Raw genomic sequence first — 23,326 nt, 5'->3', positions numbered from 1 at the left:
CAGGGAGTTGCAGGTTTATGTGTTTGTTTCTGTTAAATTTCTCAGAGCTTCAGTTGGGTTTGAAAGCGGTTTCAGAGGAGTTTCATGTAGTTTCAAGGCATTTCAGTGCGTTACAGAAGGTTTCATGGGGTTTCTGAGGACTTCAGGGGGGTTTCCAAGAGTTATACCAATTTTACGAAAAAGTTCTGGGAGTCTCAGGTGAGTTTCAAGGCATTGCGAAACATATCAGGGGGGTTTGAGGGCTTCAGGGAGCTCCAGGGGTTTAAGCGACTCCTTGCGATTCAGAGAAGTACCTAGAGTTGCCAGGAAAAAAATAGTGGGGTTTTAGACGTTTCAGAAGGCTTCATACAGTTTCACGGAGTATCAGGGGACTTCAGGAGTTTTTGAGTGTTTGAAATGTCATAAAACGCTTTGATACCCCTAAAATGCTTTTGTACGTCTTGAAACTCTTCTCAAATCCTCTTTCGACCCAATAAACATCTCTTCAACTATCGTTCTCACCCTTGAAACTCACTGCAATCCTGTGATATAAATAAGCTGTCTACATTTCCATTTTTGCAAAAAAAAAAAAAAAATGGAAATGGTGAAGGTTGTTAAGCAGAATCCTTTTTTTTTTTTTAATTTGAGTGGTCCCCTGACCACTCCTCCTAAGTAACATTTTAAGTTTTATTCGGCTCTATAAGAGATCTTCATGACCAATTTTATAAAACTTGCAATGAAACTAATTTATACATCAAAACCTCTTGATAACCTCTTCAAGAGCATCTTCCGGCTAAGTGGACCACTCTCGGAGAGGTTTTGCAAACCACATTAAGAATAGCAATAAAACTGTTTTAAAACCTAGTTGAATTTTTTTCCATTCTCGAAAAGAGGTTATGATGATTGTTGTTGTTATTTTTTCAAACAAAAACTATGACAGCTCAAGATGCAGAAAAGCTTCTTCGATGGCACGTAAAGTTCAGGAGGATATATTATTCGTAAGTAGAAAGCGGTCATTTCAAAGTAATATTTCAGTAGCTATTGTGTTGGTAGGCTTACGCGCATTCAATTTTATCGTGAATGTTAGGGTTGTAGAGACATAAACTTAATGCGCTTCGAAATTGGTGAATATTATCATCTTGGAATGAAATAAATCAATTTGTTAATTTACTAAAACTATCTCGAATCACAAGAAAACTCAGCTGATAGAGTTTATTTACGTGAGCATGTTATGCAAATAACGGCAAACTATCAATTCATTGCTTATTTGAGCAAAATTAACTACTTTTAATTCACGTCAGCTTATTCTTCAGTATGGCGACGTCCATAATTAGTGAAAATAAAACGAAAGCAAGTTTACTTTTATGATGACCACAATAAACCTAGCAGTGTCGTAGTTTCTACTTTTCCACCAACAGATGTCGTTACTAATCGAACGGATTGCCATCTGTTGAGAGGATGAACAGTTTTATTGTGGTAATAATGAGTCCCAGAAGGTTTACATATCGAAGAGTTTGGTTTACACTTAAAATCTGGCTTTTAGGATATCTCCAAGTATACTATAAAACATTTCATCAATGGTTTTCATAAAAGTAGTCATAAAACAGTGAGTTTTACTTATTGTTGTAATAAAACCCTAATAAAAATCAAACAAAACCAATCAGCAATGGAATTGTTACTTGGGATGGTGCCTACATGTGTACAAAATTTCATGAGAATTGGTTTAAAATTGACTGAGTTATAGCAAAAAAAAATAGGGTATATAGGAAAATCATCTCTTACAAATTTCAGCAGATCAATCAATATATTTCAGAAATTAATTTGAGAACTTTTTTTATTAAAACCTTCTTTCATGGATTGCTTCTGATATTTCCTCTAGGAAAGCTTCCATGGTTTTCTAAAAAAATCAGAAATCCATAACGAGAATTGTTTCAGGAGTTCCTCCAGAAGTTTTTCCAATGATTTCGTTAGACAATCTCCCACAGACTCCTTCAGAAATTCTTCCAAAGTTTCCGTCACAAATTACTACAGAAATTTGGTCTTGAAATTTACCGATATTTATTTCTGCTTTAGCTTTTTTTTATTCTCCCAGGGATTTTTAAAAATTTCTCCAGAGCTTCCTTAAGATACCTTTCATGGTTTTTATTCCATAACTTTCTTCAGCAATTCTTTAAGGCAGATGTCTATAGAATCCTTCCGAAAGTCCACCTGGAATTACTTTAGCAATTCTTTTAGAGTTTCGCTAAAAAAAAAATCAAAAATTTTTCCAGGAGTTCCTTTCAGAAATTTCGTCAGGGATTCGTTTAAAAATTCTTTTATACATTCTTTTAGTTGGCTTCGCCAAAAAAAAAACATCGACTCCTTCGGAAATTCGATTAAGTTTTGGTGGACTTCAGAGGAAGCTCATTAGATTTGTTCAGGAATTGGTTTAGGGATTGTATTAGAATTTCCCGCACGAATGTGTCCAGGATTTTTTTTCAAGAGAACCATGCTGCGGTAAGTCTGGCAGGAATTCCTTCTTAGATACCTGCAAGAGTTCATATAGAAATTGCTTCTGGATTTCCTTCAGATATTCGTCCATGTATTTTCCCAGAAATTTATCCGGCATCCTCTAAAGATATATGCAAAAAAAAAAACAGATTCTTTAAGAAATTTATTCAAAAATTTTCCCGAGAAATTTCTCCAGTTACTTCTCCAGAAAGTTCTTCAGAAATTCCGCCGTGGATTCCTTCAAGATTTTTCCTGGAATTTTTCCACATGTTCCTCCAAATGTACTTCCTAAAGTTTTTACAGGAATTCTTCTTCAGAAACTCGTTCAGGGATTCTTTTAGAAATTCAAGCTGAGATTCCTTCTGATATTATTTTATTGAGATGTTTCATTTTCAGAGACTTCTCCAGAATTTTAGTGATTTCTTCAGGAAATTCCACGAGAGATTTCTTCAAAAGTGCTATCATGTAGTTTTTCAGAAATTCTCATAAAAAACTATAATAAAACGTTTCTTTGAGATTTTTTTGAAAACTCCTTTAAGGGTTTCTACAAGAATTCCTTGCAAAATTCTTACAGCGATTCCTTCAGATATTTTATCCACGATTTCTTTTTAGATTGCTTTTGCAATTCTGTCAGAATCCTGGGGTTTTTTTATAGATCCCTGCAGACTTGTTCAGATATTCCTCCAGCGGTTTTCAGAAGAACACTTAAGTAAACCCTGAAGAAGCTTTCAGGCACATCTCTGGAGGATTATCTCAAGAAATCCCTTAAAAATTCTAGAGAATTCCTAGAAGAAATTCTTGAAAATTTTCTGAAGTGATTCCTGGACAAAATATTCTAAAGCTATTTCTGAAGTTTATCTCTGGAGAAATTTCTGGATAAATGCCTGAGATAATACTTAGGGCCAAATACCTGAACTTGAAGATGCCTCCTTGATTCCAACAAAAGAAATACGAGAGACTCTGCAATAAATTCTAAGAAAAAATATGCTTGAGAAATTTCTAGATGTATTTCTGCAGATATCCTTGGAGAAATTCTGAAAGACTTAAACAAAAATGTCTGCTGAAATCAACGATAAAAGTACTGGTGCAAATCTTGATGAAATCTCTCGATAAATTTCTAAGGGATCCCTGGAGGGTTTTCTGAAGGAATCCTTGGAAAACTCCTGGAGATACATCAGAAAGAATCCTTAGAAATATTTTCTATACATTTTCTGAAAGGATTAGTACACAGAAAACACTGAACCTGGACTCCCTTGTCCAACAGAAACATATCCAATCCTGGAGAAATTCTATATAGAACCAAGGATGTTTTCGATCATCTGGCAATCATTTGACTCATTTGTCTATATCTCAGTTTAGAAGCCTAATATAAAAATGTGATGTTCGACAAACTTGTAGATTATTGTTTTTCTACAATTTTCATCAAGGACGCTATATTCTAACTCTTATATTTACGGCGTGAAAGTGTTAGCACAACCTACTCATACTAAACGATCGAATGTTTCGATCTTTTAGTATGAGTAGGTATTACTAGCACTCTCACGCCGTATATATGAGAGTTAGGATATGGCGTCCTTGGTGATAATTGTAGGAAAAACACTTATCTACAAGTTTGCCGAACATCTCATTTCAATATTATGCTTCTGAACTAAGCTAAAGATAAATGAGTCAAATGATTGCCAGGTGATCGAAAACATCCTTGTATAGAACAACTGAAGAAATCTGTAGGCATTTATAGGAAAATATATTGACAAATTCTTTGCAATCTGCTAAGGAGTAAACTCTGAAGTAATTTCTGAAGGAATTGCTGAGAGAAAATTTTTGGAAAAACAAATTCTGGAAGCATCCCTGGACAATTGAAACAACCCCTGGAGGACCTCTCAGAAAAATCTCATGAGAATAATCTAGTTGAATGAGAAAATCCCTGAATAAATGGAGTAATATCTTTGGAGAAATTTAAACAATACTTTGATTTATTTCTGAATTTCTTATGGATAACCAGGGAAGAGTTTCTGAAAATATCTCTAAAAAATCTCTTGGAATCGCATCTTTCGAAGAAACGTTTAGTGAAATTCCTGGAGAAACTTATAAAGAAATTCCATGAAGATATTCTTAAAAATTTTGTTTTAAAATACTTTTGGAGTAATCCCAAAAAAGACTCCTGGAGAAGATTTTGACAATTTGGAGAAATTTTCTCCGAAATGGAAATTCTTGAAGAATCCCTTAACCCTCGAGCGATCGCTCTGTAGGTTTAAGGATAACCCTAGAAGAGTTTCTGAGAGTCTCTGAAAAAACTTTTAAGCCGAAAAAATTTAGAGAAATTTCTGAAGGAATCTTTGGAGCAATTCATGAAGAAATTCCTGGAAAAATCTCCAGAGCGAGAGAGAAAGTCCTGGAGGAATACCTGGAGGAACTTCCGATCAGACATTTCTGAAAAATCCATTGAGAAGTTCTAAGAGAATTTCCTGGAAGAATTCTTAAAGGATTTTTTGGAGAATTTCCTGGAGGAATCCCTGGAGAAATTCGTGATGAAATCCCTGGCAGTATCTCTGAAGCAATAGGGATTAACATCTGGAAGAATTCCTGGAAGAATCTTTGTAGAAATCCCTAGAGCATTTTCTGGAGATATTCCTAGAGGAAATGATGGCAACATTTCTGAAGGATGTCCAGGAGCTATTCCTGGAGGAATTCCTGAAGAAAATTCCTGGGTTAATTCTAGCATAAATACCTGGAGGAGTTCCTAGAGAAATTTCTGGATAAAATCCTGGATGAAGTCCTAGAGGTATTCCTGTGGGAATTTCTGGCGGCATCCCCGAAGGAATTCCTGGAGGATTCTCTAGAGAAAATCTTGAAAAAATTTCTAAAGGAATCTCTAGAGGAATACTGGGAGATTTCTATTTCTATTATTTTTCTATTTCTTAGAAAATCCCTTGAGAAATTCATGGAGGAATTCCTGGGGAAATCCTCGAAGGAAAACCTGAAAGAATCCTTGGGGAAAATTTTGGAGAAATTTGTGAAGATATCCCTGGAGAAACCCCAAAAGCAATTCCTGGAGGAATCTTTGGAGGAGTTCCTAGATGAATGCATAGAGGAATCTTTAAAAAATCCAGAAGGTATTCCTGAAGAATTTCCTGGGAGAATTTCTGAATCTTGAAGGAAAGCTGAGAAGATTTCGTGAATCTCCTTGAGAAACCCCTGTAGGAGTTCCTGAAAAAACCTCAGAAGGAATCCTTAAAGCAACTCCAAGAGGCATTCATAAGGGAATCTCTAAACAGTCACTGGAGGAAGTACTGGATTGGTGCCTGGAGGTTTTCCTGAAAGAATTCCAAGAAGAACTCCTGCAGGAATTCTAGAAACACTTCCTGGGGGAATCCTTGGAGGAATTTTTAAAATGTAGTTGTTCCTGAAAGATACACAGAATAAATTCCGGGGTGAATCGCAGGAGGAATTCCTCGAAGAAAACCTGGAGGAATTCCTGACGAAATTCCATAAGGAACCACGCAAGCTATGGAATTCCTTAGGAAACCCCTGGAAAGCTTTCTTAACAAATTTTTGGAAGAGGTTGTATAGGAATACCAAGAAAAAAAATATGAAGGAATAAATTTTGGACGAATTATTGTTTGACATGGATTGACATTTTTTGGATTTTTCTCGAAAAAATGTAGTTTTTTTTTCATCAATGTCAATAAATATGATATCCAAAGATTTTCCACTTCTGTTCTCAAATTATACCTAATCAGATATATTAGAGTATATTAAGATTGAAGGAAGAACACATTTAATAATGTTTGTGTGGTATTGTAAATTTTACTTATTTTCCTCTATATGGGTAAAAATTTCAACCTGGTATAACTTAATTCGCCGTGAGAAAATATTACATTTCATAACGTCGTATTAAGTTTCAATATATTGTTGATAAACGTTAAAAAATTCATTCAATTCGGATCACTGGTTTCCGAGATATGACAGTTCAAAAAGTAGTTGTCTAAAAAATAGTGTTTTACCCGAACGGTTCTAACTTCGCGAAAAATTAATCGAGCCCAAATTTGTACCAATGATGCACATGTAATGGGTTGACAAACATTCAAAATTTGAGATGTTTTGATGCACTCTATGAAAAGTTACAGCATGTTGAATTTTTTTGTGGGAGAAAAAAAGTTGCATATCCCAAACATTTTGGCCATCCCCTGTATATATTCACTCAAAAATCGAATTCTCGATAGAAGGCTTAGAGGGTCAAGTCACATATACCAATCAACTAAGTTCGACGAATTGAGATGATGTCTGTATGTGTGTATGTGCGTATGTGTGTATGTGTGTATGTATGTCTGTGTACAAAAAAGGTCACTCACTTTTAAGGCACTTCCCATTGACCGATTTTACGGATTATAGCACGAATCGAACCGGAATTTTATCGCATTATTTGCTATTGAAAATGGTCAGGATCGGTCAAGGCGTTCTGGAGTTACGGCCATTTTAGTGATCCAGACCAGCACCGTTGGAAATGGTCACATATAAAACTGAACCAAGCCCCATCATGCGACACATCAAGCTGTGCAGATTTTTGTAACCTTTAGCATAGTTGACGAATTTTGTGCGGAAATTAATACTGGAGACCAGAAAATCCCCAATATCGGCCCAATATTCAAGATGGCGACCAGAATATCCAAGATGGCGGTTGAAAATGTTGGTCGTAAAACCATGCAATATTGGTATATTTGGTATGAGGAAGATGCCCGGAACTCAAAAATGGCCACCAGAATATCCAAGAAGGTGGCCAAATATCCAAGATGGCGGCTCCAAATTCAAGATGGCGCCTCTTTAATGGAGTTTTAATCCCCAAACCATGCTATATGGGTATATTTGGTATGGAGAAGATGTGCAATATTAGTTCATTTGGTATGGAAGAGATGTCCGTGGTCCAAACGTGACGACCAGAATATCTAAGATGGCGGTCTAGAATCCAAGATGGCGGCTCAAACTTTAAGATGGCGGCGTTTAAAGGAGTTCTAGGCCCTAAACCATGCAATATGGGGAAGACTTCCGGAGTCCAAAAATAGCGGTCAGAACTAGGGTCAGAATATCCAAGACGGCGTATATATTACGATTGTTGACTATTTTCGGTGAAAACACACACTAAAACTCGATTATACATAACGTTTCGGCCTACTCAACTTCAGCCATCATCAGATATTTTATGCATGAATCGATCACCACCAGTGTGGTTGCAATACTCAGTATTGCAACCACACTGGTGGTGATCGATTCATGCATAAAATATCTGATGATGGCTGAAGTTGAGTAGGCCGAAACGTTATGTATAATCGAGTTTTAGTGTGTGTTTTCACCGAAAATAGTCAACAATCGTAATATATAAGATTCGACGGTGACCTAAACTCCACAAAGTCCAAGACGGCGGTCGAAAATCCAAAATGGCGGCTCCAAATTCAAGATGGCGGTTGTTTAATAGAGTTTATGACCCTAAAACCATGCAAGATGGCGGTCTAGAATCCAAGATGGCGGCTATTTAATGTAGTTTTAGGCCCTAAAACCATGCAATATGGGTACATTTGGTATGAGAAAGATGTCGGGAGTCTAAAAATGGGGACCAGAAGATCCAAGATGGCGATCTAAAATACAAGTTGGCGGCTGAATATTCAAGATGGCTGCTATTCAATGGAGTTTTAGGTCCTAAATCAATTAAATATGGGTGTATGTATTTGGTATGGGGAAGATGTCCGGAGTCCAAAAATGGCAGTCAGAATATCCAAGATGGCGGTCTAAAATCCAAAATGGCGGCTCAACATTCAATATGGCGGTTATTTGATGGAGATTTACGCCCTAAAACCGTGTAATATGGGTATATTTGGTATGGGGAAGATGTCCGGAGTTCATAAATAGTGGTCAGAATATCCAAAATGGCAATCTAAAATCCAAAATGGCGTCTCAACATTCAAGATGGCGGTTGTTTAATGGAGTTTAAGGCCCTAAACCCATGCAACATGGGTATATTTGGAATGGGGAAGATGTTTGGAGTCCAAACATGGCGACCAGAATATCCAAGATGGTGGTCTAAAATTCAAGATGGCGGCTATTTAATATAGTTCTTGGCCCTAAACTATGCAATACAGGTCGGACTCGATTATCCGGGTGACCCCAAAATTATTTCACCCCGGATAATCGAATCACCCGGATAATCGAGCCATGCTTCTTTTCTTTTATTTGTGATGTTCTTCAATCAAAAACTATTCCTTAAACATAAAAGCTAACATACATGACGTTGTAGGCCCTAAACTTAACGTCTGGTATAATTACAAGCATGTTTTTTGAAAATGAAATTTTAGCTGAAAAATGTGAAAAAATGTTAACAATTTTCAAATAGGCTAAATCTTATTTACAGGTGTTGTATTTGATGTTTATCACATTTTTTTAAATACTGTAATCTAAAAATTTGTAAACAAAGCAAAAACAAAGTTTTCCCCGGATAATCGAGCCATTTTTGCCGGATAATCGAGCCCCGGATAATCGAGTCCGACCTGTATGGGTATATTTGAAATGAGGAAGATGTTGGGAGTTCAACAGTGGCGACCAGAATATCCAAGATGGCGGTTCAAAATTCAAGATGGCGGTTGTTTAATGGAGTTTAAGGCCCTAAAATCATGCAATATGGGTAGGGTATACATATATAGTATGGGGAAGATATCCGGAGTCCAAAAATGACGACCAAAATATTCAAGATGGCGGTCTAAAATCCAAAATGGCGGCTCCAAATTTAAGATTACGGCTATTTCATGGAGTTTTCGGCTCCAAAACCATGCAATATGGGTTTAGTTGATATGGGGAAGATGTCTGGCTAAAACATCAAAAGCCATATAAACGATATGATTTCTGGTGCCATAAACATATGAAAGTGCTATACAGTTTCTTACCGATTTTGGCAACACAAATGATTGACAAAATTTTTTTATCGCAAAATCATCTTAAATAAGGTACCCCGGGGTAAGTGAGAATCAGGGGCAAGTGAGACCTACAGCTATAATTTCTTTTATTTCTTAGTATTAAGGCAAACATTTTTCATAGAAAACATAGGTATCACACCAACGGATACTTTGAATTCAAAAATTATTATTGTTCTCACCATAGAGAGACCATACATGTTATTGTTGTTCATATGTGCTTTTAAACAGATCGGCTTGGTTGGTAGTTCATACCACCTTACCAAGAACACGCCGCGATATAGACATACCTCTATGAACGGAGTGCGAATTCCGAAAAAGCTACCGATCGATAGAATTTGTGATGAAAACAGGACAATACATAGGCAGTCGGGTGCCTGAAACTTTTGCCAGTCTTGGTAAGGTGGTATGAACTACCAACCAAGCCGATCTGTTTAAAAGCACAGGTCGCACGGCAGAAGTTTCACGCATTCGATGTATTCGTTCAATACATGGCCTACTTGCCTAATTTCACCTTCTATACATTTTCACACTTGTTCGCTACCTAGCGAATTCTGTCATATCTATCATTTCATTATCCACTTTGATCTCTACTCCCTTATACTATGAGTAGAAAGAGACCGATATAGCCACAAAATCATCAAGTTAAAAATTTACTTCGTGTTGCCAAAATAGGTAAGAAGCTGTATTCATCAACATGTCACTTGAGTTTTGTTGAAATGGGTTTTCGAAGGCACGAGAAAGGCGCCAGCACCGCTAGGTGCATTAACTAGGGTTTTTATCTTTATTATCGAGACTTTAAGCCCGAGGCTGGTTCGTCTCCGCAGATTGAATTATTGGAGCAATTTCTAGTGGTGTTCTTGATGGAATATATGAAAAAAAAAATCCCTGAAGATATCTCTAATGGAACACTTGCAGAAATAACTAAAAGGATATATGTTGACATTCCTGTTGGAATCCCTGAAAAAAATTCCCGGAGGAATACTCGAGAAAAGCACAGGAGCAATCACTGGAGGACCTTTAAAGATATTCCAGGAGAAATTTCCTGAGAAATGTCTGGTGAAACCCCTTGAGGAGTTCTTGAAAAATCTTTGAAGTAATTCATGATGTCAATCACTGAAGGAAGCTATGCAAACAAAAATCCTGGAAGAAGTCCCAAGTAACACAGCTTGCTATATAATAGTTTAAAATACACTTTTCATACAAGTTCTGTTGTATTTTTCTTGCATTATTAACGTAATATTGAACACTTATATATTCAAAACAGCGCAAAAAATGGCGGCTTATAAAACATCTTTCAGGTTATATAAGATGTATCCCAATACACTTATAGTACTAATAGATGCGTTCCATCCAGCTTTCATGTATTGATTAGCCATTAGCTCAAATTAAGTTTTCCTGTCAATAAAAAAGCTTGTAAAATACTTTAATAATACAATTATATTCATTGGCTGTAATTAAGTTACTTCAACGTTATATAACATACACAAAACTTTTATATGACATATCATATGCATAGGTTGTACTTAGGCTACACAACCTACCGGTATCATTGATTTTACAAACCAGTACTGATACAAAATATATGAATGCGTACCCTAAGTAGCAACCGGCAAAACAAAGGTGAAAATATACTCTTGCAAATTTGGAAAAAAAATTAAGTGATAAGTGGGACTGACCAAGCATGACATTTTGTAACCAATTACTATGAAATTCAAATACATTGAATGGCCAGCACTCAATAGCAGTAGAGACATTCCACTTGCGGTTTGAGATTTATGGTGAAACAGTTGTTTTTACTCATCCAAAATTCAACCGCCATTTCATTTAATTGTAAATTATAAGTTGATCCAACTGAATAGTATGGTTTGATGAAATCTTTTTCTCAATCCTCACGAAAAGCAATATGGCAGCTCTTCTATGTGGGTTACAGTGTCGTTCAAAAATATTAAGATCTATTTCAATTTCTAACAAAGTCAGAAATTTGAATTGATCTTAACCAGTCAGCTCAATACTGGCTATTACTCAAGTAAGATTTAAAAATATGTAGTCAAAACAAAAATAATTTTCATTGAAAAAAGCAAAAGAAATGTTTCTATTTGTTGCATATTTTTATTTGTTTATTTATTTAACATTTTTTTGACTGGTACTGTAATCTGAACAAAATATACTAAACTACACCACAACAGCTTGTGGAAGACAGTTTTAACAGCATTGATAATACATCAAAAATACATGTTTTCAACCAAACTACACATTAGCCATATTTTTGTTTAGTGAAAATCTGTACAACGTTGAAATAACTTCTATATAACAACATTCTTAACAACACAACAGCTGTCAAAATATCAAAACATTGCCAACAGTAACCTCACTATCGTTGTTTGTTTGTCGGGGAGGCTCGTCGGAAGATTGTAGTTTACGGATTACTCCGGATCTTCCATGATCACGAAGAATTACGAAGGCATGTATCAGATCACTGAGACGGGGTCCCGGAGGGTTTCACACTAGCTGGAAGTCGAATGTGTGTAACCATCAACAGCAGCAGCTATCAATACCGGCAGTGTCGAATATATTGAATTAGTTCTTTTCGATTGATTCCAGAAAACGGGATCAACAAAATCTTGGTGCAGGATAGCTTATAGTTTGTTTTTGGTAGGTTGATATGACTGGAGTGGCCAAATAGATTCAGGCAGCTGCTTTAGTTTTGCGTAAATTGAACAGATTTTACAATATTTTCTCTGTTTGGGTGACGGAGTTCATATCGTAGGATTGGGTATAACGATAATCGTATTATTGAGGGTGGCCGACTAAGACACAATCACTGGTCGCAAGAGCAAATTACTCTTGAAAACTACTGGTTCTTGAAACTAGCTGCCTTGAACCGCTCACCGTCTATGCGTCTGTGAAACGGAAAGTTATCAGGATTAGCATCCTAAAAATTCCCAAGTCAATTACAAATAGCTTCTTCTTGTTATACTTTATAGCGTTGCTACATGACAGAATTACCTCGTGTGTTGTATTATTTTGTTGTTTAATTGTAATATAAAAGTTTTTCATGCGTGGTACCCCAAATGACATTTTTCGTTGCTGTTTGTTATCGCCTAATATATTTAGAGCTTGATTCTAACACAAAATGTATTATGAATCGCTTATAGTATACTTAAAAAACATCTTTTAAAATTGAAATATCTGAAGATGTTTTCTGTGTTACTTGGGTTCGTCGATGCATCCTTGCGGAAGTCTCAGTAAAAAAAATCTGAATAAATCGTGGGAGGAATTCCTGAATCATTTCTTGGAAGAAATCCTGAAACAATTACTTTCGGAACCCTGCAAAATGCGCATGGAAGAATTCACGAAGAAAATATTTCTGGAGAAGCTTCTTAAGGAACTCTTGAAAGAACCAGAAATGCCTGGAGAAGTTCCTGTAGAAATACATGAACGAATTTCTAAAGGTGCCCTTGTAAGAATTCATAAAGAAATCTCGAGTATATTGCTCTTAGCATGTCGTTTGTTTGAATTCAATTCTAATGAAAATTCGTGAATGGGCTGCTACATTCTATACCAGCATATGGTTCTACAAAGTCCTTCTTTTTCCCTACCGAAGCCGGTTCCGACATATCTGGAAAAATTGGCATGTTCTTGTATTTTATGAATGAATTGAACATCACAAAATTAAGCCATTCAACCAAGCTTGTTATTTTGTTAAATTCCATGATAAGATTGAAGTGATTCTCTTGAAGAAATATTTGGTGAAATTTCTTGTAGTTTTCGAGTAAAAAAGGTTTAATAATTATGGATTAATACCTTAATTATTAGAATAGTTTATCTGTTGACATATTTTTTCTGGAACTCTGAATTATTGATAATCTTATTGAGTTGGCTCGAATTCAAAAAAAAAAATCTGGTGACCAGGGGAGGGTGAACGGCCCCTTGCCCCTTCTGGCTACGCCCTTGGTTCCTATACAAAAAGAGTGGAACCCATTTAAAAACCTAAAGTTTTCTGCCCCACTAGAATACTTGAGCCGACCCTGTCGGTCGTCGTTGACGAGTACACTCGGATGCTGCTTTCCGACGAGGACGACGATGATGATGCTCGCTTTCTGTACCAGTGCATCCGATTCTCTGCACACAGAGCCTACTAGGCGTAGGTAGGTACATCGTCGTCGTATAGTCGTCCGTCAGCGCGCGCTATAACGAAAGCCTCGGGCAACCGGGCAGACAGTAGTATGAGCATTTCCTCCTGCATGCATGGAATATGCAACAGTGCAAAATTGGAAAACGATGCTCCGTTTCTGTTCGGTTCGTGTTCTACGCTCACGTGTGTTGCTGGGGAAAATGGCTCCATCGCGAGAAATGAAAAGAAAGAAAAGCGAAATGACAGGATTTGTACCTACACTCACTCGTCGTCCGTCGTCGTATTTTGCACACAGCATTCATTTTCCATATCCATCCATCCATCGTCGAATGCTGCTGCTGCTTGATGTTATTTGTGCACATCGCACAGTTTACCACTTTTGTGTATGTATACTTCGACAGTTTTGTTCTGCTGATTGGATTGAGAAGGGGTTTTGGGCACAGACACATAGGGTTTGACCTAACTGAGCACGACCAGACCAACCCAGGAGTTGTGTTTGCGATGCGGTTCGGTACGGTGTGGTAAACGCCGAAACATTTAAATGGGGTCGTCTTCACATGGTTGGGTGGAATGATGAAAAGGGAAATCGAGAAGCTTCAAGACTGGGTTTTGGCCATCAACGATAATGGGGATTTACATACGTGATTATCGATTACGGGTATCAAAGGGTTAAGTGTATGTTTTCATGCTTTCTACATCAATGGTGAAAAATATAACAAGACTTTTCCAATAGAAAACATAAAGTAATAGAAAAATTGGAACAGTTGCAAAATTGGAACAGAATTGCAATAATTTCTTTCAAATGATAGGGAATCGCGCCACTTGGGCGGTGGCTTCTATATTCGTCTGTTTTCCACTATAACTCAGTCAAATTTGAACCAATTGACACAACTTTTGGAATGTGGTGAGATAGGTATAGTATCTACCCGTGCACAACATTTCAAGTCAATTGGTTCAAAATTGACTAAGTTATAGTGGCAAACAGACGAATATAGAAGCCACCGCCCAAGTGGCGCAATACCCTACTCTTTAAAAAAATAGAAAAAAAATCTTAGCAACTTTTTACGAAATCTTTATCTAGAAGAGATCATGATCATTTTTTTTAGGATCTAGATGATACTTTTGAGGCACTTATGGGTTTTGTCTAAAATTTTCAGCTAAATTTTCGAAAGTTTGTACATTAATGTTATCAGTTGACCAAATATATACCATAAAATGTTAAAATTTAGAATGGCGCTTACATTATTTTGAAAAATTAAGACAGTCAATGAATCGCTCCTAATCCAAATTCACACATCGTCACATTTCTAGGACAGTAATTTTGAAGTGAATATCTTGAGAATAACACAATATTTCAGCGCTTGTCTTTGGAGGAGTTGTTCAGAAGATCCATTATGGTGAACAATCAACTTCGGAATTGAACCACTAGGTGACGTGAACGTTGATGCACAGATTACATATGGCCACGATTTATGAATCTTATTTTGGGTGTGAAGTGGATTTGTCTTCCTGATATCTTAACAACCATGGTTTAAAATTTGAAGTTGATGTCGAGAAATTTTCTCAATTCTTAAATCCTCAAAAAAGGAAATCTGAAAAGGAACTTCTTGACGATTCCTAGAATTAGTTCCTTGAGGAATACCAGAAGAAGAAACTGCTGGAGTAATTTCAGTATGAACTCCTGGGAGTCCCTCGAGGAAACCTTCAGAGAAATCTTAAAAAAAAACTCTTAGATTAATCTCTGAAGGCACTCCTGGAGGAATTCCAGAAGGAGCTCCTAAATGAATCTCAGAAAGAACTCTGGGAGGAATCTGTGACAAGAAAATTCCGTAAGAAAATAAGAAAGAAATTAGGGAACATTTCAAAAGGTGGCTTCGCGGTCGTGCGGCTAGTGTCACTAAGCATTAAGCCGCATCGTGCTGAGGAGCACGGGTTCGATTTCCGTCGCAGCTGTGTCAGGAAAAGTTTTTGGCTGTGCTACTGGGCGTTTCATGCTAGTCCATTGTCTAATGTCGTGTTTCTTTCAAAGAGCGGATAGCTCAATGGAAGCACTGAACGTGTCCGTGTCTTTTTTTCCAAAGGAACTTCTGAAGGAACTCATTGAAGATTATCACTCTGTTTAGATTTAGATTTATTTACACATAAAGTCAACAGATAAAAGGTTTACCAGTTGCACGCGAATTCACTGGTATTTTTTATAACTACTAACTAATTGAACTAACTGAAGTTCATTTAGTGGCTGTTTTTATATTAAAATGAATAAATAATGCATAATAAATAAAATAAACGGCTATTTTGAAGTGATGAAGTGGAGACGCATGGTCATTCCTTACATATATGAGCACAAAACTTGAAATTTCTCACAAAAAGTGCAGCTCTGAAACGGCTTGCAGAGCAATTTTAATTTTTTGATATGTTATGTAAAAATAGTTGAATTTTCGTTGAAAAAAAAATATAGTCGTTGTTGTCAAAAATAGTGAAAATAAAAAAAAACTGATAAAACTGTTGAATGAATGAACCGATTAGCATGATTTTTGCAAGGTTCAATTCTTAAAGTTGGCTGTGTTTATTGGTAGAAAACGTTGCAAAAGGTAGTTATAAAAGTAGGAAAAAAAAAATCAAAAAACTCAATTGTGTTTGAGCAGGGAATAATTTCAACACAACGCAATATAACCAATATAGAGTGCGGTGCTATATGCGATTAGCTCAACATTTGCAATATGTACAACGTTTGCCGGGAAAGCTAGTTATTTAATAATTCTTTCTTGGTAAAATTGAACCACGGATATTTATTTCTTTAAGGGATTTCTCCAGGAGCGTTATAGAGATTTCTCACGGATTCTCCTCAGAATTTCACCTGGGATTACTTCTTTGATTTCTTCTAGGAAATCTTTAAAACGGTCACCTGAGTTTCCATCAGAGATTCCTCGTGGGATTCCTTCAGAGATTCATCCCGGGATTCTCGATTTATTTCTTCCAAGTTTCTTTCAAGGATTACTTCCGGAACTTCTCGGGACTCTTTCAGCGATTTCTCCGGGTTTTCTACAGGGATATTTTTTCGGAATTCTTCCTGGGATTTCTTTATTGATTCTTTCCGGGATTCCATTAAGGATTCATCTTGGTATTCCTTTAGTTTATTTAATTCTTCCAGGATTCCTCCAGCGATATTTCAGCGACCCCTTCCGGGAATTCTTCATTGATTTGTCCCGGGATACGTTTAAGATTTTTCACAGTATTCCTTTGCGATTTATTCTGGACTTCTTTCAAAGATTCCATCTGGGATTCCTTTCAGGATACCTTTAGAAATTTCTCACGGGATTTCTTTGGGGACCCAGCCAACACACGATCGCATATGCTGTTGAATGGGATGGTGAAGTGGAGGCAATATGCGTACACTTTACACGCGGTTAAATGGATTCATGCCCGCACGTGGCCTCCATTTCGAATCATATTCTACATTATACATAACTTCGTGTTGGCTGGGGATTCCTTTAGGAAATTCTTCCGGGATTCTTTTATGGATATTTCCTCGCATTCCATCAGGCCCGGAGCTTCTTCATTGATATCTTCCGGAACATTTTTGTTTTTTTTTTTTCAGGGTTTCTTTAGGCTTTCTTCTAGAATTTATTCAGAAACTCCGGGCTCTCCTCTAGAAATTTTACCCGGAATTTCTTCAGGGATATTTCCTGATATTCTAGGATTTCTTCATTGATTTCTCCTAGAATCTCTTCTGGGATTCCTTTCGAGATTTCTTCAGGGATTCCTTTTGGAATTCTTCCTTCAATAATTCCTTCAGGGATTCCTCTAGGATTTTCAATCGAACTTTTTAGGAGATTCTTTTAGTGATAACTCCAAGACTATTTGGGAATTTCTTCGGAGACTTCTCCCTGGCTTCCGTCATGGATTCATACCGGAATTTTTTCAGGATTTCCTGCTTAGATGCCTAAATTGAGCCCACCTGGGATTCCTCCCCGTAATCTTCCCGGTTGTTCTTTGGGGATTTTTTCTCAGGATTCCTCACGGCATTATTACAGGAATTCTTCAAGAGTATCATTAAGACTTTCCTTCCTAGATTTCTTCTGGGATTCAGGGATAGCTTCAGGGATTATTTAAGAGATTACTCAAGGATTCTTAAAAAGATTTTTTTTTGAGATTTTTCAAGGATTCCTCCAGAATTCTTTCCAAAAATTGCCCCCGGGGTTCCAGTAGAGATTTTTGCCGAAATTACTCCATTATCCTTTTAGGGACTCCTCCCGGAATATATTCCTGAATCCCTGCTAAGATTCCTTCGGGGGTTTCCTTAAAGTAGAATTTCTCCAGAGAATTTTCCCGGGATTTCTGTGAAGATTACCATGTGGGGAGAAGGAGATTCTTCGATAGTGTAACTTTAACGAGCCTCAAACAATTATTCATTATAAAAATTTCGAAAAATTCCATATTTCTCAAAAACACAAAACTGAAATTTGTAAGAAACCCCAGCAGAATTTTTAACCATCGCATATCTCTTGAAAAACAGTTCATTCCGAGACCTTAATTTTGCAACTGTTTATTCAGCAATTACAGCAAGTGTGTGAAAATCACCATAAAAGAGGACAGCAATTCCGTTGGGGATTTCTCCAAGAGTTCCACCTTAAATCCTTCTAACAGCTGGAGCCCGTAGCGCAATCGGTCACACGTTTGCCTCATAAGCAGATGGTCATGGGTTCGATCCCAGACCCGGCACTTTCGTCAGTTGCTCTTTCCCCCTGAGAGCAGCTGAAATTGACCCTCTTCTTAGCCCATGGCTCAAACGTACCCGGATACTTGGACATTGGCCAACCGGCAACTCATAATGGATCCCCAATCGAACTGGAAAAAGGAACAATTAACAGCTACACATCAACATCCTCGTGCTCATCATTCTACCATGATAGGGTAGAAAGTAAAAGCAGCGCAACGGCAACCAGTTCGATATAGTAGAATTAGAATAGAATACTTTTAGGCGCTCTACAAAGTGTAAGTACAGCTTCCAATTGGAATCAATCACGCAGTGCCCTAGTGGACAAAAGAGCTGTAAATTAGGTTAAGTGATTGAAGGATAAAAAACTCCTTCTAATACTTGTACACCAAATTGCACCCGAGTAACATTTCAATGATCAATTAATCTTGTAGAGGTGTTGAGAATCGTTATGAAAGCTAACACCATTATTTTTTTATAATGGTCTTAAGAACCTCTTCAGTTTTTTTTACTAAACAATATTACCTGGACAGTGAGTTTTCCACTTGGAATTATTGTTTGAATTTCACTAAGAATTCTTCAAGATGTTCAACCGAGGACTTCTCCAGGAGATCCACTGAAAACTTCCAGAGGAGTGCCATCGTGAATCAATGTAGGTGTTTCACAGCAAACTGAAATTGAAGTTTCACCGGTTATTCCTCTAGATTTCACTATTAATTTGTGAAGTATCCAGAAGAATTTCCACAAGAGCTGCATCAAGAATTCCTCTAAAAGTTTCGCGAAAGGTCTTACAAAAATGCCTCTTTTAAATCAGAGTTTTCTAGGAGTTCCACAGGAAATAAGCGTAAAACTTAAAGCATTTACGTTTAAGCAAAGTACGTTTAATTAACAAATTAAGAGATACTCTTAAGAAAAAATTACCACTTGTTTTGGTGGGATTCGAGCCCACGACTCCGTATCGCTTTAACTAACTTAGCCACAGAACATGTTACGATTCTGTGGAATAGAAAGTCAATTGAATTCGAACCACTGCCATATTTAACCGGGTCCATGATTCACAACTTTATCTTTCATTCGGCTCTGAGATTTCAATCTCCCGCATTCTAGGCTGCGCATACGACCAACAAGTGTGAACGTATTGTTTTCAGAATGTTGTTATTAAAGTTCGACTGACACATACTTTGTCACCGACCATCTGATCGGTGCAATCTTAGTATGCTTTGAACGCTCGAAGGGCTAGGACTCACGGCCGACTAACTGCGTTAGAGAGAACGTAACCCATACATTACAATGAATTTATTGTCCTTTTCCGGCTATGCCAGTCAAAACGTACTCGGCCTTCGAATGCTTCAAGTTTTTACGTCCATTTCAGACATACTTGCTGACTGGTAGAGCCGAAAAAGAAGACAATAATATCATTGTTCCACAGGATAATCTTCAATGAGTTCCATCAGGAACAGAAGTTTCGTCGGAATTTATTGTATAGTTTCTCAAGGGGTTCCATCGGGAAGTCGTCCTGAAGTACCACCGAAAGTTTCTCCAGGATACACATAAAAAAAAATTAAAAAAAATCTTTCGGGAATTAATTTAGAAGTAATTCGTTATTACAAGTTTTATTTTTGTGTTAAACGTGCTACATTAACTTGTAAACATGTTCCTAAGTTCAATGTAATGTACTCTGAAGTAAAGGAACACTATGAGATCTAAGCTATCTGATGGCCTACTTTCTGGCCTACTTAGGGTAACAGGGCATAATGCATGTTTTGTGTTGTATATGTACAAATGTGATGCCCTAATTTATTACGCATTTGTAGTGTTCGATTATTTTTCGTAATATCGTCTAGTTTTCAACAGGAAATTCCTGTAGAAGTCCAGTGGGAAGTTAATTAGAAGTTCTGTGGTGACCTTTTCTACATGACCTACATGGCTTTCCATTTCTATACATTTCCTACATTCCAACCGAAAGTAAAGCATAACACCAAACCTACCAGTAGCAACCTTAAAGCGCTGAGTAGCAAACAATCAAACTTCCTTATTTCACGCCACACCAGAACCAGGTCATAGTATAATAAAACATAGGCATGGTCGAGTTGCGAGCGTGCTGACAGCTGACCGTATAGACTTAAGAGAGTGAGAGCGTGAGTGACGCACTTATGCGAATGTTCAATTGAAGTAGTAAAATGTAAGCATGTAAGGTAGCTATAATTATTGGGAAAAATAAACAAAAGGTAATCAGTTTTGATCAACCGCGAAGTTGCGTGACTTGTGCATGTCAATTAATCCGAACCATCCACGCGACTCGCTGAGTTCCACCAGAAAATCTTCATGGAGTTTCACCGAGAAGTTCTCTAGAAGTTGCGCTGGAATTCCGGAAGCTCCCGTAGGAACTCCATTTGGACTTCGTCTAGAAGCTCCACTATGAATTTCTCTAGGAGTTTCACCAGCAATTGTTGTAGGAATTCTACCGAGGAGTCCTCTAGGGTTTTCTACGGCGAATCACTTTAGCAGAAATTCTTCTCCGGAGGTTTTTTTTCATTAGTTTCGTTCGGAAATCTCTTGAGGAGTTTCATCGGAGCTCTTCCAGGCATTTTTTAAAGAGATTAACTAAGAATTTCTTTAAAAGTTTCTTTGGGAACACTGAGATGAATTTTCTGTGGGATTCCTAGAGTAATTATAGGTGATACATTTAGAGGTATTGAAAGTAGAACTCATGCGAAAGTTCTCGCTGAGTTTCCTACTGCAATTTCGTTGGAGCTCCTAGAGAAATTTCCGCGGCATTTCCTTGTAAAAACCCTAAAGAAATTCAAGATAGAGTTCGTGGAGCAATATCCTGTAGAACTCCCAGAGTAGTTCTCGCTGAAACTCCTAAAGGAATTGGCGGTGGAAATCCTAGAAGAATTTCCGGTAGATCTAATAGAGGAAGTCCCGGATCACCTATACAATATCTGAATAATTTTCGGAGAAACTTATGGAATTTTCCGATGTAACTGTCTTCTGGAGGAATTCCCGGTCGATTGCCCGAAAAAACTACCTGTAGATTTCCTGGAGGAATTCTCGGGAAAAATCCTGAAGGAATCCTGAAAAAAGCTGCCAAATGTTTACTTTTGTTACAGAAACATCGAAGTAATTTACACGTCGTTGTGCCCATTTCCACAGGTCACTAGATCTCTTTTTCTACTTGCAAAACAGTCTGGGAAGGCGAAGTGACATCTGTTTGTTGTCGGTTTTTCCTAGTTACGGAAGTTTTTTTTTTTCAATCTGGTATATATTACAAATTGGTTCTTCAATTCGATCTCTGCTTAACTCGATTGTCCCTTCAATAACGAAACATGGAGAGTCTTCTGTGTTGATTGATTTGCGAATCACAAGAAATACAGGAATGAAATTCCATTAGGGGGCATCCATTAAGTACGTCACGCTCATAGGGGGAAGGGTGTTGGGTTCAGGAAAGTGTAACAAGTACTGCATTATGTATACGAAAAACCCGTACGTAGGGGCGAGGGGGTCTAAAATTCCCAAATTTTGCGTGACGTACTAAATGGATGCCCTCTTAGGGTCATGGCCATTTTCGAATCTCTGGAGATTTTCAAATCATGGAATATGCCCCTGTCATTTGAGCCAAAGACGGCCACAATCGAAGAAGCCCGTGATTTCTGCGAGCTGTCCAAGTGTCGGTGTGATCGAAAACGACTCCAAGGTATAAACCATATAAAGTTTTCTATGGAAGTACCCCAACAGGGGTTATCTAATGTTATTGATTGCTGAAAAAAGGTTTATTTCCTCAAATTAATAATTGTCAGAAAACTTAAGTTTATTAGAAAGTTTTAAACGGTTACAGGGAATTAAAAAAAAAACAAAAAATAAGACTCGACGGCATAAGAAAATTTTAAGTTTTATTTAGTTACTGTCTCATCATACTTTTAAAGATATTTCGGACAAAAGTTCTGTAAAGTCAGCGAAGACTTTTTTTTGGCACTCGTCGAAAATCCTTTTCTGGTTGCATCTGCTAATAAAACACCCTGGGAAATATCTGATATCATTTGAGCAAGAATTTCTGCACTGGCAGGCATGTTTTCTAGTATTTTTTTTTTCTGAAAATCTTGTTTGAAAGTCTATTGGGTTAAAACAATTATAAATCTTCGTAAAACCAGGTCTTTCAGGTTCCTTAGTTTTTTTAAGTTTTCAAATCCTTTAAGTTTTTTTCAACGTGGCAAAAATGCTATCTATAATCTTTAATTGAGAGAATTCAAAATTTGTTTATGTTTATTTATTTTTACAGTTATCTATTCGTTTCAAAAGAAAGATTTATCTTAATGAAGCACAGGTAGTTTCCCTTTAAAACAAGCAGGCTGATAAAGTTTACTCAATAAATATCAATTATCTCTTCCACACCTTTGCTCCACTACCAATTGCCGAATGCGTGCGCTGCGTAACATAGGAGCATTTGATTTATTACCGGCCAGGTAGAGAGTGCGTTGGGGTTCTTCCTAGGTACGTGTGGTGTCGTCCCTGAGGCATTGACCGCTTTGCTGAGAGAGGACTGGTGACAAATGACTATACTGCTTACATCAATAAATCACCACAAATGCTGGGGAATGGGAATCGCTGCAGCAGATTATGAACTGCGGTGGACTGTGGACTGAACGGATGATGGAGACGCACGGTCGTTCATCATTCTCCCATTGTAATCGATGGAAATGTGATTATGATGAGTAAATAGCTATTAACTATCATTAATTCACCGTGATCGATTGAGTAGTCAGGAAAATCACAACTTTTATTCTCCCATTTTTCCCGCAGTAGGCGAAGATTTTATTCCGGTGAGAATAAATAATTCATCCCACTTGCAACCGTGTCTATCATCTAAAATAACAGTCAGGCAGGCCATGAAAAAATGTTTTAATATAAATATTTTTTTCTTCTTCTTTCCGCTTTCCAGGGGATTTGGCAAGCAAGGCTTTCAATGTCAAGGTAAGTGTGCAGTGCTTCTCCTATACACTCCGGCTGATGGCATGGGCATGGGCTCTACAGGTGTGCGTTGGTCGC

At 37.3% G+C, this 23,326-nt stretch overlaps 1 protein-coding gene across 10 annotated transcripts in view; it reads left to right on the top strand.

The window, feature by feature from the left end:
• The window catches only part of LOC115260955 (protein kinase C, brain isozyme-like), a 285,232-nt gene that overhangs the window by 116,781 nt on the left and 145,125 nt on the right, over nt 1-23,326 (top strand). For 9 of the 10 annotated variants that reach the window (XM_062856747.1, XM_062856739.1, XM_062856742.1 and 6 more), the window contains exon 3: nt 23,220-23,251. In XM_062856747.1, the coding sequence (XP_062712731.1) occupies nt 23,220-23,251 (32 nt within the window). Of the gene's footprint in view, nt 1-23,219; nt 23,252-23,326 lie in introns of those variants that run through there. The other variant, XM_062856748.1, reaches the window with a different exon arrangement.

Source organism: Aedes albopictus, chromosome 3, assembly GCF_035046485.1.
Source record: "Aedes albopictus strain Foshan chromosome 3, AalbF5, whole genome shotgun sequence".
NCBI lineage: Eukaryota > Metazoa > Arthropoda > Insecta > Diptera > Culicidae > Aedes > Aedes albopictus.
Note: the sequence above shows the minus strand (reverse complement) of the source record. Positions and strands in the feature narration are given on the sequence as shown.